This window comes from Cupressus sempervirens, chromosome 11 (genome assembly GCF_028749045.1).
Source record: "Cupressus sempervirens isolate cs-2001-9-10 chromosome 11, ASM2874904v1, whole genome shotgun sequence".
Taxonomy (NCBI): domain Eukaryota; kingdom Viridiplantae; phylum Streptophyta; class Pinopsida; order Cupressales; family Cupressaceae; genus Cupressus; species Cupressus sempervirens.
In genome coordinates this window covers 211,611,856-211,627,356 of record NC_143128.1, presented here as the reverse complement: position 1 = coordinate 211,627,356, position 15,501 = coordinate 211,611,856, and the positions used below count along the sequence as shown (strand labels likewise).

Genomic DNA, 15,501 nt, shown 5'->3' with positions numbered 1-15,501 from the left:
AACGAAGTTATCGGTTTAGGTTTGGGGATGGGCTTAGATATGAGAAATTGGTACATGGATTTGTGTCTGTATGAGTGTGTATTATATACCTCACTTCAAACTTGCAAGATGGAGAGAGCAAATGTGAAATGAAATGTATTTGGATGCTTCATATGGGGCTGTTTTAGGGTCAGAAAGAAAAAGTAAATTCTGTTTTTAATGTTTTTTGGGCCACAAGTCTGATCAAGGACCCTATCTGGATCCAGCAAGGATCCCCACACAAACCTGAATTGGGTTTGCATCCAGACCCGGTTCAAGGGTCTAGGGTGTGAATCCGGTAGCTAAGCTCTAAGATGATAATAATAGCTACCTAATAAACTAAATACTAACTAAGATGGCCATTAAATAAACATTACAATATTTTAATAGATGACAGTTAATTGGCTTGAGGAAGAATATTGTTCCGGAACGATATTCTTACCCAAATGATACTCTTGATAGTCTCACCCCAATTGTCCTGTTGACCTTGTTTTCTTCTACCTCTTGTGTAGCTTACCCATGTAGTTGCTAAATTTAAAAAAAGTGTATTAAAACCCTAGAATGAGACAGAGAAACAAATTAAATGTCTGAAAACAAATCATGGAAACAGCCTAAGATCATTCAAAAGTATGTAAAAAATTGTTAAAAAATGCATAGAATGCTGTCAATGCATGGCAGGAGTTACAGCTTCAAGATGAAACTGTGAAAAATGAAGTGTTTTGATACTTTTGTGGCTGCAGACTGTTCTTTTTTGCATCAATAAGTGAGAAATTTTTAACTCATGGTAACTTTGTGATATTGCTATCAGGATTTAACTGTGTAATTTTGAGTCAAAGTCATTGACCCATGTTTCATGAGTAGTGATTCAACACGAATCCATCTGTCATGAGAATAAATGGAACACTTAGCACCTAAGTTACCGATTCGGATGCGGATTCCGGAAGCGGATACGGGATGCGGGGATTTTTTTTTTTTTGGATGCGGATGCGGGAGGAAACGTATATATATATATATATATATATATATATATATATATATAATATTAACATATGCAACGAAATGCAAGAAATATACAAAAACAAATCATTTGATAAAGCATAATATGACTATGAATCTATGATACTTAACAGTTAATTGAACCTTTAAACAAAATTCAAGATATTTCAAAATTCATATGATATTCATATATCAATATCAATATGTGCTTGTCCAACATTAGCGTTTAGTCTTGACTCTTAAACAATAAGTTCAAATAGGTCATGTTCAAGATTCCAACAAAATAAAATTTAAAAACATGGTAAATGATTGAAGTCTGAAGATTCAATCAATCAGAGTCTGGCTCTGAATCATAGGGATTTGCAAGAAAATCCACATTCTCATTGTCATCTCCAACTGCTGAAAGATCATTTGAACCAAGCATGGTTCCACTTATGCTAGATGCACCACGTGCCACACTAACATCATCACCGTCTCCAATTGTAACAAGATCATGAAGTGTTGCATCCAAATCTGCACACTCAGGGGCTACATCCCAAAGCTTTGTTGCCCCTTCCTTGTAATGATCATTCTTACGTGACAAAAGACGCAAGTTAGTGTGGACAAAGACCAAGTCCTCAGCTTTCTTGGAGCCTAACCGGTTGCGCTTCACCGAATGGATAAAGGAGTATGTACTCCAATTCCTTTCAGCAGCAGAAGAACTAGCAACCTATATAGTTGTCACAAAACATACAAATGAAAAGCAAATTAATTTTATAGAATGTGTGAAACACTAAATTCTACAATGCAAGTGTAAACATAAAATTTTAAAACAAATTTACAAAACAAAATAAAAAACTTACTTGTGATAGGACTTTGATTGCAAGAGGTTGAAGATGCTTGAAAGGTTGACCATACATGTACCACCATGTGATAGCTCCCATTCTATTTTGGTCCTTTAATGCAAATGGAGAATGCTTTAACCCCGAAGCAAACAACCCAAATTCTTCCCTCACTTTTTCATGCATTTCTTCCAGTGGGAAGAGTCTTGAAAGGGCTTTGTGGCACCCCTTAGCAACCTCCTCATCCGCAAATGGTGCAACTCTACTCGGCATACCAGCTATCTCCTCACTACAGTACCTAGGAGATAAGGCATATGCAAGGAGGTGCAATGGGGTAGTCATCTTATTCCAGCGATGGTTGATAATTGCTTGCACTTGTTTGCATAAGGCTTCACATTGTGTGGGGTCACTCTCATGTGCTTGTATAGAATGTTTTACCTTCTCAACCATGGTGTCCATGCCATCATACACATCCCCTAAGCAAGGTGTATCTGTATCAGCAAAATGGAGCATAGTCATGATGGGCTCGGTGAAATCCAATACATATGCCACACGAGCCCACCAACTCTCATTCAAGATCAAATTCTTGATCCTTTGTGCTCCTTCTGAATTTGAGATCTCCCATACACCCCATTGATGACCGATGACCATTTGACTTAATGCATCTTTTACCTTGAGGAGTCATCTCATAACGATTGTATGAGATGCAAAACGGGTCTCAGCAACCTAAGCAAGTTAGCAATATGTCAATTGACAATATAATTATAAATTTTAATTTTTAACTAAATTACAAAACCATGAAACTTAGTAATTTAAAAAAATTAATTTACCTTCAGCAACTCCAATTTGGAGTATGTTCTAAAAATGGATTGTGACATGTGGTGGTTGGTCACAAACATTTGTATGTCCTCCCCCTCTTCATATATTTTCTTCACTTAATCTACTTCAGTGATTAAGTTAAGGGAGTGAACAGTGCATGGAGTCCAAAAAATATGGTCATACCGACTCTCAACTAAAGCACCCACACCCCTGCAATTTTTGGCATTGTCAGTGACCACCTGTACCACATTCTCACTACCCACCATCTCAATGGCCTCAATGAGAATTCTAGAAATGAATTCCGAATCCTTCACTTGCCCTTCACAATCAATGGCCTTCAAAAACATTGCCCCTTTGGGGGAAATTGCAATCACATTAATCAGTGGCTAGTTTCTTGTATCCTTCCAACCATTTGACACAATAGTTAGGCCCGAAGTTTTCCAAGATTTTTTGATTGGTTGCAGGTCTCTCTCTATATGTGCCCTCTCTTGTTGCAATAAAGTTGTACACACCTTTTCATAGCTCGGGCTTGTGTAGTCAGCTGGTGATTCTTTGATTGCTGCCACCATTTCCTTCCAATATGGTGATCTCACCAAGTTGAAAGAAAGCCCATTCGCATAGAGGCAACGTGCAATAGCTTCATCAGCGCGGTCTCTTGCCCCCATTTTAAATGCGGTGTCCAATGGGCCTCTTTTACGGGTTGAAATTTCCACTTCTTCCTCATCCTCTTCTGGCACAGGTACCTGCAAGAATGGGTGTTGGGAGGATGCCATTGGTTCAGTGGGTGTCTTTGGCTTGCTCTTTGAGGAAGGACCTTGATAGTAGCTTTTTTTTGATCTATTGATCAATGCATCAGCAGCTTCTTGTTCTTTTACAAATGAAAGTATTTCCGCGCTAGTCATCCCAGTACCATTTTTGCCTTTGCACATTCCAAATACTTTGCCAGCAGGGCCCATAAAATGAAGCTTCACTCGAGAATATGAGCTATTGAAAGGTTTTCCTTTGTTACTTTGACAATAATTGCACTTCCAATAGTATGAGCCACCTCCTGAAACCTGTGATATTCGTGTTGTATGTTTTCACAAAGGAGAACCTACATCAATTTTGAAATTATCAGTCCCTTCCCCTCCTTGGCCCCCCATTGAACTTTGACTAGCACTACCACCGGTATCCATTCTTGCCTAGTTTTTTGCAACCTATTTTATAAGAAAATAAATAAATTTTAATTAGTTCCTAACAACGATGAACATCAATGATCATGCATACAAGTGGAAAGAAGTGAGAAAAACTACTAAAATAGATACCCAAAGTTGCTTCTACATATCTTTCAAAAAAAAAAATTGAAATTTAAAAAAAAAAAAATCTTCAAGAACTTAAAAAAATCATCAAAAACTCAAAAAAATTCATCTAAATACTCAAGAAAAGGATTGATCACTTACGTTGAATGGTTTAAACTTCTTTGAGAAAGCTATCTCTCCCTCTTCGATCGATCCTCTTCGAAAATGCTGAACTTAGCTTCACAATGAAGGAGTGGCTGTAGGTGCAAACAAAACTCTAAAATGACTCTTGTGAATGCTTCTATGTTGTCTTCTAGGGTCGTTTTAGGGTTTTATTGTGAAAAAATGCTTTAAAAAATGCTTTTAGTCACAGGTTGTTTCATAGTTTTAAGTTAAAATATACTTTATTTTATTAGTTTTCCGCCTAACTCCCGCGGATGCATCCGGATGCTCCCGGATTCCCTGCGGATGCTGCTCGGAAGCCATCCGCAGGCATTCGGAGGCTTCTCGCATCTGTCCGTATCGGATGCGGAAGCCAGGGAGCAGCGCCACGAATCGGTATCAGAGCTTAGCACTCATTGGATCTAGGTGATGCTCACAGGGGTGAAGCACTGGGACTTCCCAGGAGGTCACCCATCCCAGTACTACTCCAGCCTGAGCGCGCTTAACTACGGAGTTCCCTCCATGGTTAAACCCAAAGCTTAATGAATGGTTCATAAGGCACAACACTTGGTGAAGGTTTTGCAAATGGGGTTGCAAGCTTTGGGTTTAACCATGGAGGAAACTCCGTAGTTAAGCGTGCTCAGGCTGGAGTAGTACTGGGATGGGTGACCTCCCGGGAAGTCCCAGTGCTTCACCCCTGTGAGCATCGCCTAGATCCAATGAGTGCTAAGTGTTCCATTTATTCTCATGACAGATGGATTCGTGTTGAATCACTATTCATGAAACATGGGTCAATGACTTTGACTCAAAATTACACAGTTAAACCCTGATAGCAATATCACAATTTGACTTGCTGTGGAAATTATCTCCTACTTATCATGGTAACTTGCTGAGAAATCAGGAAAACTTGTAGCTGAGAAATGAGCAATTTGTCTTGTGAGAACTCGTGACTTTTCAATTAACTATGGACTTTTAAGTCCTAATGGTTAGGGTTTTTCATTTTAGCATAAAAATTGTGAACCATTACATCTGGAAGCCTAATTGTTATAATCTACATTTTCAAAACATAGGTGCCTAACCGACCTAAATTCTAAAGATAAACAAAACATCTTGAAAAATGCCTGAACTGACCTAAATACTAACGATAAACTAAAAACCCTGAAAAACAGTACTCTTTGCTTTTATCTTTTTTGAGTTTCCTAAGCCACCGTGAATCAAATAGATAACAACTAAAAAATGTGTACCTTTGTTGTGGCCTACACTATGCAATGTTTATAAAATCAAAATGTGCCACTGTGCTAAATTTCCAAATTTGTAATATTAAATGGTGTAAATTATTAAAAAGGTATTCATTGAAAAATTAAAAAGCCTGTAAGAAACTGGAATGCAATATTCATGAATAAATTCTGATTTATTTGTCCTCAAAAAATTGGGATCAAGACAAATGATGATCTGTTTTAGATAGTGTTGCATGTCAAAATTGTGATAATTAATCAAATATTTATTGCCAATTTCTCTCAATTGAATGCCATTAATTTGTCTTTGGCTTCGACAATACTCGACAGTCGACTCTGTTAAACTCCTACCCTTGTTTGCTTCAACGAAATGGATCATCTTGAGCTTTCCATCAGCTTATCTATTTTTCTGACGTTCATACGCACAACTGTGGCGCTAAAAATATCTTTTACAGTTTCCTTGAAAATTCTTCTGCTATGACCTCTTTGTTAGTATCCTGTCATTTCAATATAGTAAGATTCTTAACGTTTTTGCCTATGCCAAAACCTTTCCTTCCACCTGTTTAGTCTCTCCATTGTACACTTAATTTTTTTCTTGACATCTATCTAGCATATTTCCTTCAAAGCCTTCAAAGTCAATTTTTTTTCTTGACATCTAACTGGCATATTTCCTTCAAAGCCTTCAAAGTCAACTCCTGTGTTTTTTCCTCATTTATAATCTCACACAGTTCAAAGTGGGACTTTACCAAAACTTTTCAACCCAAAATATTACTCAGGCTCAGGACTGGGCAAAATAAAACTACATAATTACACAGCAAAGACAAATCAATACATGCAATTTAGAGAACACGTCTGTTTCTCAATTTTGATTATGATTTTTTCATAATTCAAATATTACACGACTTCCAAACATGTTAACATTTTTTTAAAGTTGCAAACAATGTATAATTGTGTAAAAAAAATCTAAAGCTTTTGTTGTTGCTCCTTTCTGAGTTTCAAGGAGGTCTTTATTTTTGAATGTTACATCTAGTTATTTGTTTTTGCATGTTACATCTGCATCTTTCATAATATAATCTTAATATGGTTTAATGTCTTTAAGGTTCTACTAGCTGAAGACAATGTCATTGAGGTCCTTTTGGGGCAAGTTTTCTCTCATCTTAGTGTGAATGCTCTCAAATAGGCTCCAATTGTGCTCACGCCCAGAAGTGCTATAGGGCTGTAAGAATACATGGCTAGCTAGCCTTTAGATAGTTTGGTTTTCTTTAAAAGAAACCTCCTACAACAAGTATACAATAAAAACCATTAAAAATAATGTTTAAACTCAACCTAAAATTGCATATACAGAGCAAGTGTTTGATTAAACTAATTTTCTTTTCACCTATCAGTTGGTTTTTCTTCTTTTGAATGAATAAATATGAAGAAAAGAACCTCCCATTTTCAACTTGTTAGACTACCAACTCATTAGAACTATGTTTATAAGGCCTTTGTTTCACATCATTGATTGATACCTCCTTAATGTTAACGCTACCCATGAAGTAAAGTTTGGTGTTTAGGTTCTACACTATGGCATGTACTAGTTGATGGAGTTGTTTCATTTGTTTACACCAATGATGTGTCACATGATTTCATTTTTTTCACTTGTTCCTACCATAATAATACAAAATAGCCTGCCTGGTTTAATTAACAGCTGCATATAGATGATATTCCAACTCCTTATTATTCTTATTGATGGAACACAAAACTTTGATCGAAGGCTTTATTGTTAAAGAAAATGAAATGAAAATTCAAGTTGATAGAGATTCTATAACAATAACAAAAAAGAATCAAATAATAGGTAGTAAAATTATATTCAACGCTTATAGTTGTTACTTTCCTTGAGTATCACATTAATTTTAAACACCTCTTTAAAAATTGCCCTTGTGGCATATTTGTCTTTTTAATTTTTGAATTTGGAGAGTTCATTTAGGCATTCCTCACAAACATTTTCTTGAGAGAAGTATTATCCCTAAGATGTTTTCTAAAGCGAAAGTTTGTGGTAAATATTGTCCATAATTACTAGGAGATATAGGGATACTGGTATTGATATGAGGATTGGAGTGTAAACCAAATTAGGTTTTGCAATTAAATGATTAAGGAGAACTATTTTATTTGTACATGAAATCATTAGAAATTGTAGGTACAGAAGATGGAGTTTCCTCTCATCTATGATTCCATCACATTTTATTGCACACACTATTTGCATGTTGTGTTTTCTAATATTAAATAAGGATCCAATTATTTTGGTAGATAAATTTGGTAATGTTTTTAGCATCTGTAACCATACACTTGGGTCAACAATAATTTGGTCAAGGTTATATTTAAATCGATGATACCTTCTCTCATAAGGATCTTGATTTAACTATAGGTTACTGTGCCTTGGATTGTGTAAGAATTTGGTATAGCTCTATACCATGTAAGAATTTGCCTTAAGGCAAAATGATGCCAAGATCAAGAAGCTCAATAACAAAGCACAATATGGACCAAATGATGTATGATCATAATAACAATATGAATAATTGATTCTTTGGATATCAGATTATTCAATGATAGATAATTGATTGTACATGTACACTAGAAGTGCCTGTATATAAAGGCCTCTAGAATGACTAGGAGTTAGCAAAATGATAAGTCTCACAACTAAGCACATGTCCACCAAGAGTGGATTATCCTCCATTGAGTACAGAAGTTAGTGTGATGATGAGAGGATAAGCTTTACATAGGTGTGTCACATAAAAAGATGTTGTAGATACCATGTGCTTAATCAGAGTGCAAACAACTGTGTTGTCTACATGACAACTCAGTTGATCATGCAAACTCTATTGTTGTAGACACCATGTACTAAATTAGAGTTGCTAACTCTTGTGTTGTCAACATGACGACTCACATGAGTATGCATACTCCTAGGTGTCTAACTAATAAATAATAAAATAATGCATTTAACCTAAGTAAACATAAGTAAAGTGTAAATAATAATTAATTATTTACACTAACAGATTGCACTTGGTATGGCAGGCTTCCGTAGAGAATCCTTTCTGCACCATCTTGCATTGCTATGCTGTAGAATCTAGACATTGCCTTTTTCCCTAGAAGCACACAAGCACATTTTTCATTCATTTGAATATTGAATATTTGAGAAAAGCTTGCACAATAAAGCTAAAAAAATGCTCAACAATATAAGATGGTTGGAAAGAAAAGATCTTTTTAGCGGTTTAACAGCAGCATTTTCATTTTTTAGGGTTTGGTATCTAAACAATGTAAATGAGAGGAAACTTAAATACAAATGCACAACAACCATTGATTAAGTTTTCAAATTACATCTCCAAGCAGTCATCGGTGAATTCAACCTGTTCTGTTTACATCTGGCAAAAATGAAAAGAACCAAAAAATAGTTTTTTTGCAGATTTGTGGTGCTATTTTACCATGAGAGAGAAAACTGTGAATTTCTTCCACCGATTTGATCCATGAGTCTGTTACAAGATTCAAGAAGAGTTGGCAGATTAATGGATTTCCGGATGATTGATTGATTAACAGAGGAACAGATGTGTTCCTTATAAAGAATTACAAGGATGTTGTTTCTAAAAGAAACAACGTAGACTGAAGACGGAATTAGAAACAAAACTAGAGACAGGATAGGAAACATTCCTATTTAGACTGAAGAAAAAAGAGACGGGATAGGAAACATTCCTATCTAGACTGAAAGACGGCCTACAGACAAGTACTTGACTATTATAGAAAGTATAAGATATTATCTTAATACCCTCCCTTAATGGTCAACGTACAGATGTCGGAACATTCTGTGATAACTGAGACCCTCTTTGGATCTACAGAATGCTGAAATCAAGAAGCTTTGCTAGAAGAGTGCTATGACTCGAAATAAGTTGCATTTACAAAACTTCGTTTTTGTGGGAAAAACGGTAAAACCTAGAATCTCACGCAACCTTGCGTATTACAGACAACTTGAAATGATTTTTGAAGAGAAAATCAACAAACCCAGAATCTCACACAACCTTGCGTATTAAAGACAACTTGAAATGATTTTTGAGGAGAAAATCAACAAACCCAGAATCTCACACAACCTTGCGTATTACAGACAACTTGAAATGATTTTTGAGGAGAAAATCAACAAACCCAGAATCTCACACAACCTTGCGTATTACAGACAACTTGAAATGATTTTTGAGGAGAAAATCAACAAATCCATAAAAAAACAGAAACAAATTCAGAAGGCAAAAAATGCAGCTTCGCCTTGATCAGGACCCGGAGAAGTCGGACGCTGCGTAACACCCAGAACAAGTTGATCGGTGTTTCGATATTCGAAGATTGCGATGATGCGTTGCTTCCAGGTTCCATAATTGCGACCATTGAATTTGGAATTATGTTCGAGCAGAATATTTGTTAGAGATGCCATCGCACATTTTTCAATGAAAAATTGCTAAAATCTATGAAGGCACGTTCTTCGAGGCAAAAATACGAAAGACCCAGAAGAATCAAAGAATGACCTAGAAGAGAGCTCGAAAAACCCAAAAGGAATCTACTGTCGTTTTTTGGATTCGCTGGCTCGAAAATTGAGGCACAAAAATCGAGGCACCCAGAAAAAACGGAGGACAACCCAGTTGAGCTCTCGAAAAACCCACCAAGAATCTGCAAACAAAATATTTTTTCGACCCCAAAAATTAGGGTTTCGAAAAAAAGGCCCTAGCTGGAAAAAAGCTTGAAAAAACTTCAGATTTCTTGATAAAAAATGGCAGATTTTTCTTCAAGGATCGATGTGCATGGATGAATGGGGCTAGAGTGTGCTGAACAAACACAGGCAGACCCGAGTTCGGGAATTTCTCTAGGCCGAAAACCCTAAGCGGGTTTTAGAGAAATTCAACAAAAATAATTTTGAAAAAATTTAAACAAATAATTTCACGAAGAAATTATAAATTTTTTCGAAAAAGTTAGAGTAATAGTTCTGATACCATGTTGCAAGATTCAAGAAGAGTTGGCAGATTAACGGATTTCCGGATGATTGATTGATTAACAGAGGAACAAATGTGTTCTTTATAAAGAATTACAAGGACGTTGTTTCTAAAAGAAACAACGTAGACTGAAGACGGAATTAGAAACAAAACTAGAGACAGGATAGGAAACATTTCTATCTAGACTGAAAGACGGACTACAGACAAGTAGTTGACTATTATAGAAAGTATAAGATATTATCTTAATAGAGTCTCTGGCTGGAAAAATCACACCTCCAGCAAGAACTCTGTGTTTGTAACCTATGGACCTAAATCGATATAGCTTTGTTCAAACAATCTTAGCTTCTAATCTAAACTTTTGTTCTGTACTCAATAAACTCTAAGTTGCCGGTTTGTGGTTCGGTTTCGGGTTCGGGTTCGAGAATCGGTTTGCTGGTTCGACGAAATTTTGGAAAGGGGTTTGGGTTTGTTTGGGTTCGTTAGTACAAAAACATGTAAAAATTATATATATATATATATATATATATATATATATATATATATATATATATATATATATATATATATATATATATATATATATATATATATATATATATATACACATTTTTATGAAGCATGAGTTAAAATTAGAATGTAGCATAGTACCATAAACACATTTAAAACTTTAAAACAGCATAAGCAATAACATATCAATGTATCATGGTGAGCATACCATCATATAGTAACATAATTCAATCAACTTCAACATCAAAGATGAAAGATTCAAAACATTTAAAATATCAAGTTCAAGTGTAATTGTTTCACGTTCAATGTTTAACAGTAACTAAGAGAATGAAAATCTATTAAAATTCTGAATTTCTAGTTCTAAGTTCTTCATTCTTCATCTTCATCTTCTTCTTCATCTTCTTCTTCATCTCCTCCTTCTTCGCCTACACTATTACTTGCACCAAGGCCAATGGGATCAGCAGCAGAATCAACAATGGTATTGGCATCAAAGTCATCAAAATCATCAATTGTAAGCGCAGCAGTGGAAGCATCCAAGTCCGCAATCTCTGCATCTACATCCCACTTCTTTGTCTCCCCTTATTTGTATTCTTGACCCTTGTGCGAAAGAAGGCGCAAGTTGTTATGCACAAATACTAGGTTCTCAGCTTTTTTTGATTGCAACCTATTGCGCTTCACCGAGTGGATGAAAGAATAGGTGCTCCAATTTCTTTCTAATGCAGAAGAACTAGCAACCTATAAAGACAACATAGGGTAGGCAATTAAAAAGGAATTAATTCAATCTTATTAAAAATTCTTTTGAAGATAAAGTGAGCTAATTTAAAAAAAATAAAACTTACTTGTGATATAACTTTGATTGCAAGGGGCTGCAATGTTCGGAATTTTTGGCCATGGAGGTACCACCAACCATGAGCATGCTTCTTGAACCGATGACGAAGAGCATCATTACTTAGACCTGAAGCATTGACAAATGCCATGAACTCATCCATGATTACATCTCTTATATCATCATCAGGAAATATTCTTCTAAATGCTGCCTGGTACCCGTCAGACACTTCCATATCTCTATATGGTGGCAACCTTCCTGGTAGATCACAATATTGTGAGCTATAGTATTTGGGGGTCAAGGCATAGGCAAGCAAATGTAATGGAGTGGTCATTTTGTTCCATCTTTCATCAATAATTTTTTGCACTTGTTTGAAAAAGGTCTCTTGCGGATCTTGGTCTTGCTCATTTATAACTTGCTTGATCTTCTCAATCATTGAGTCTATGCCATCATAGATCTCTCCAAGGCAAGGCCTATCCATGTCAGTGTACCTAAGCATGCTCATAATGGGCTCGGTGATCTTAAGGAGATATTCCACACGTTCCCACCACGAGTCAGCCAATAGCCTATCCTTTATTTTGTTTGCCCTTTTAGTGTTCTTTTGCTTCCATACACCTCAATTTTTGCTGATTACCATACCTTGAAGTGCATCTTTCACTTGCACAAGTCGTCTTAAGACGATTATATGTGATGCAAAACGGGTCTCAGCAACCTGTGACATAAATTAGAGAAAAAAAAACTATTAGATACATATTTTAGAAAACTAAGAAAAGTATAAACATTGGCAAATTGCACAAGTAAAATATGAAAAATCAGAAATTGTCAAATATTAAAAATTCAATTACTAATTTGAGTTCAAGTTCATTTACCTTCAATAGCTCCAATTTTGAGTAGTTCCTGAAAAGAGATTGAGTCATGTGGTGGTTTGTGACAAACATTTGTATGTCCTCAGCCTCTTCATACACTGTTTTGATCCACTCAATTTGGTTCCCAATCTTTTGTAGGATAAGATTGAGTGAATGGACTGCACAAGGTGTCCAAAAGATATGTGGATATCGTGATTCAACCAACAAACCTGCTGCTCTACAATTCTTTGCGTTGTCCATTATGACTTGGACAACGTTTCTTGCACCCACTTGTTCAATGGCCTTAATTAAGATATCAGCAATAAATGGCCCATCTTTTACTTTGCCCTCACAATCCACTGCTTTTAGAAACATTGCCCCTTTAGGGGACATCGCAAGGACATTGATCAAGGGACGGTTCCTAGAATCCTTCCATCCATCTGAAACAATTGTCACCCCTGTCTCAACCCATGAGTCCCTTATGGGCTTCAATTGATTTTCAACCCGTTGGACCTCATCATCCAACAAGGTGGTGCGCACTTTCTCATAACCGGGGCCACAATACCCTTTTGGAGCTTCATTGGCACCCCTCAACATGTCCTTCCAAAACGGAGAGCGGACAACATTAAAAGACAACCCATTTGCATAGAGGCATCTTCCCACCTTAATGTCAGCAATATCTCGGGCCTTGTTTTGAAAAGAAGTTTCTATTGGCCCCTTTCTTTTGTGTACAATGGGGACAGATTCAGTGTCAGTGTCCATTGTAGTATTGAAGAAGGGGTGGTCTTGTACAATAACATCTGAGGGGGGCTGCATTCCCTTAGCTTTTTTACTTTTATTGCTACTACTACCGAGTTCTATTGCCCTGCATCCTTCTCTCTCTTCTGCTGCCTCATGCTCTTCAATATATTTTAACACGGTGTGATTTGGTATAGGGACACCATTTTTGCCAGGGCATTTCTTGACTCCTCTTCCAGTATAACCACATAGATGGCCTACCACACGATAATAAGAACTATTTCTTTCTACATCACATCCTCGACATCTCCAACAGAATGCACCACCTCTTGGAATGGGTTTTATAATGTCTACATACTTCCATAGAGGAGAATCAGAGTTGGTTTCCATTCTTTGTTCGGTGTTGCCTATTGATGAAGAGGTAGATGACATTACTTTCGAACCTTTCCCTATGGCAATAAATTACTAATTAGATATATGTTCATAATCTATATGCAAGAAAATGACGAATTTTGAAATAATGGAAAAGATTCAAGAACTTAGAACATATGAAGATTGAAAGAGAAATGAAAAAAAAATGGAAAAACTAGAACAAAACAATAGTAAATGGAATAAGATCTTACCTCTTGGTCCTTTTCCAGCCATTGCAAGTTTGCAAATGTGTATAAATGATGCACAAACACTTCAAGAACACCAACAAGTCAATCTTCAAACTCCTCCTTGCACAACCAGATGCTTGCTCAAAAACTTATGTGCTCTCCTTCAAGGCAAAACAACCTATTTAGAAACAACAAATGACTATGAGAGAGCAAAAAACCAATTCATAACACCTTTTAAGGGTACGTGGACCCCAAAAATTATTAAAAAATGCAAATAAATCACTTTATTTCCGTGTCCGTGGGCGGGTTCTTGGCTGGGTTCGAACCTGGTTCGATTTTCCCAGCCTGGTCCGCCCGGGTTTGAACCATGGTTCGAACCAGTTGGAACCAAGATTCGAAAATCGAACCCTGGTCAAACCTTGGTCGAACCGGACCAGAATCTCGAACCGGTTCGAACCAGTTCGAGGTCCGGAGGGGGGGGAGGGGTACCCGTGTAACTTAGAATTATAAACTGGGTGTGTGGTAGCACGTTTTCTGATCAGCACTCGTAGCTTTTACCAGCAGATCATTAGATGTGCTGATAATTTATTTTGAGTATTTCGTTAAATTTTATATCAGTTTTCTGCTAGTGTCTTGATGAAGAATATGGCTTATCCTATTTTCTCAGAGGTAATTACAAGAAACAACTGATTAATAAATAATTGGGTACAATATATTGAATTACCATTTTGGTGTTTGATTGTGCTATGATTCCAATCATTGATCAATAATATTTCTTACATTCATGCTAGTGATTAAGATTTTTCTGTCATATATTTGGAAGCTGAATGGTAATAGTACTAAATGAATGTTTAATTTTACTGTTTAATAGGTATAAACATGGTTTCTGTCCGAATGGAGCTGATTGTCGATATAGGCATCAAAAGATGCCTGGTCCACCTCCTCCTGTAGAAGAAGTTTTCCAGAAACTTCAGCAGTGGGCGACAGTGACAAATGGTTCCTACCCAAACAGATATCCTCAGCACAGGCAAAACAATTATCATCATCAAGCAGAAAAGGCTCAGCCTTCACCTAGTGCTTCTCAGAGACCGCTAGGAAGTTCACCTTCAGCTGACGAGCCCAAGAATCAGCAGCAGCAAAGGTCACAACGTGTACCACAGTATCAGACAAATCAGAGTCAAGGTCAGCAAGTGAACCCTTCAGCAAATGGATTCTCAAATCAACCGAATGTTGTATCTGCTGCGTTGCCACTGCCACAAGGAATTTCTAGGTTCGTTGACACGACTCAGTGCATGGTTGTTCTTCTATGGGACTATTGTATTGCAATTTAATTCCTAAGTCTGTGATGTATGTGTACTTAATTGTTTGTTGCCTTTCCTCAAGTGATGTTGGGGGTGTGCCATTGGAATTGGCTGTTAGAATTATACTGGTGCTCGGTGTATACATTTCAGCTTCAGAAGTTCTTACATGTACCAATTTCATTTTCTGTGCTTCATTTAAATGTACATGGATATCAATCAATAAGAAGATATTGTAAATTTTGTCGTTGGAGCATTATAAGCTTTTCCTTGTAAATAATAGTTATACGGCTACTGAATCTGATGTTTGTGAAACTACTGAGTAATTTAGTTTGTTCCAGGAAGTTTTATTATCAGAGC

At 36.6% G+C, this 15,501-nt stretch overlaps 1 protein-coding gene across 1 annotated transcript in view; it reads left to right on the top strand.

The window, feature by feature from the left end:
• CPSF30 (cleavage and polyadenylation specificity factor 30) overlaps nucleotides 1-15,501 on the top strand; it is a 38,064-nt gene that overhangs the window by 6,176 nt on the left and 16,387 nt on the right. The window contains exon 2 of the mRNA XM_089810424.1: nucleotides 14,715-15,113. Coding sequence (XP_089666550.1) covers nucleotides 14,715-15,113 — 399 coding nt within the window. The remainder of the gene's footprint in view (nucleotides 1-14,714; nucleotides 15,114-15,501) is intronic.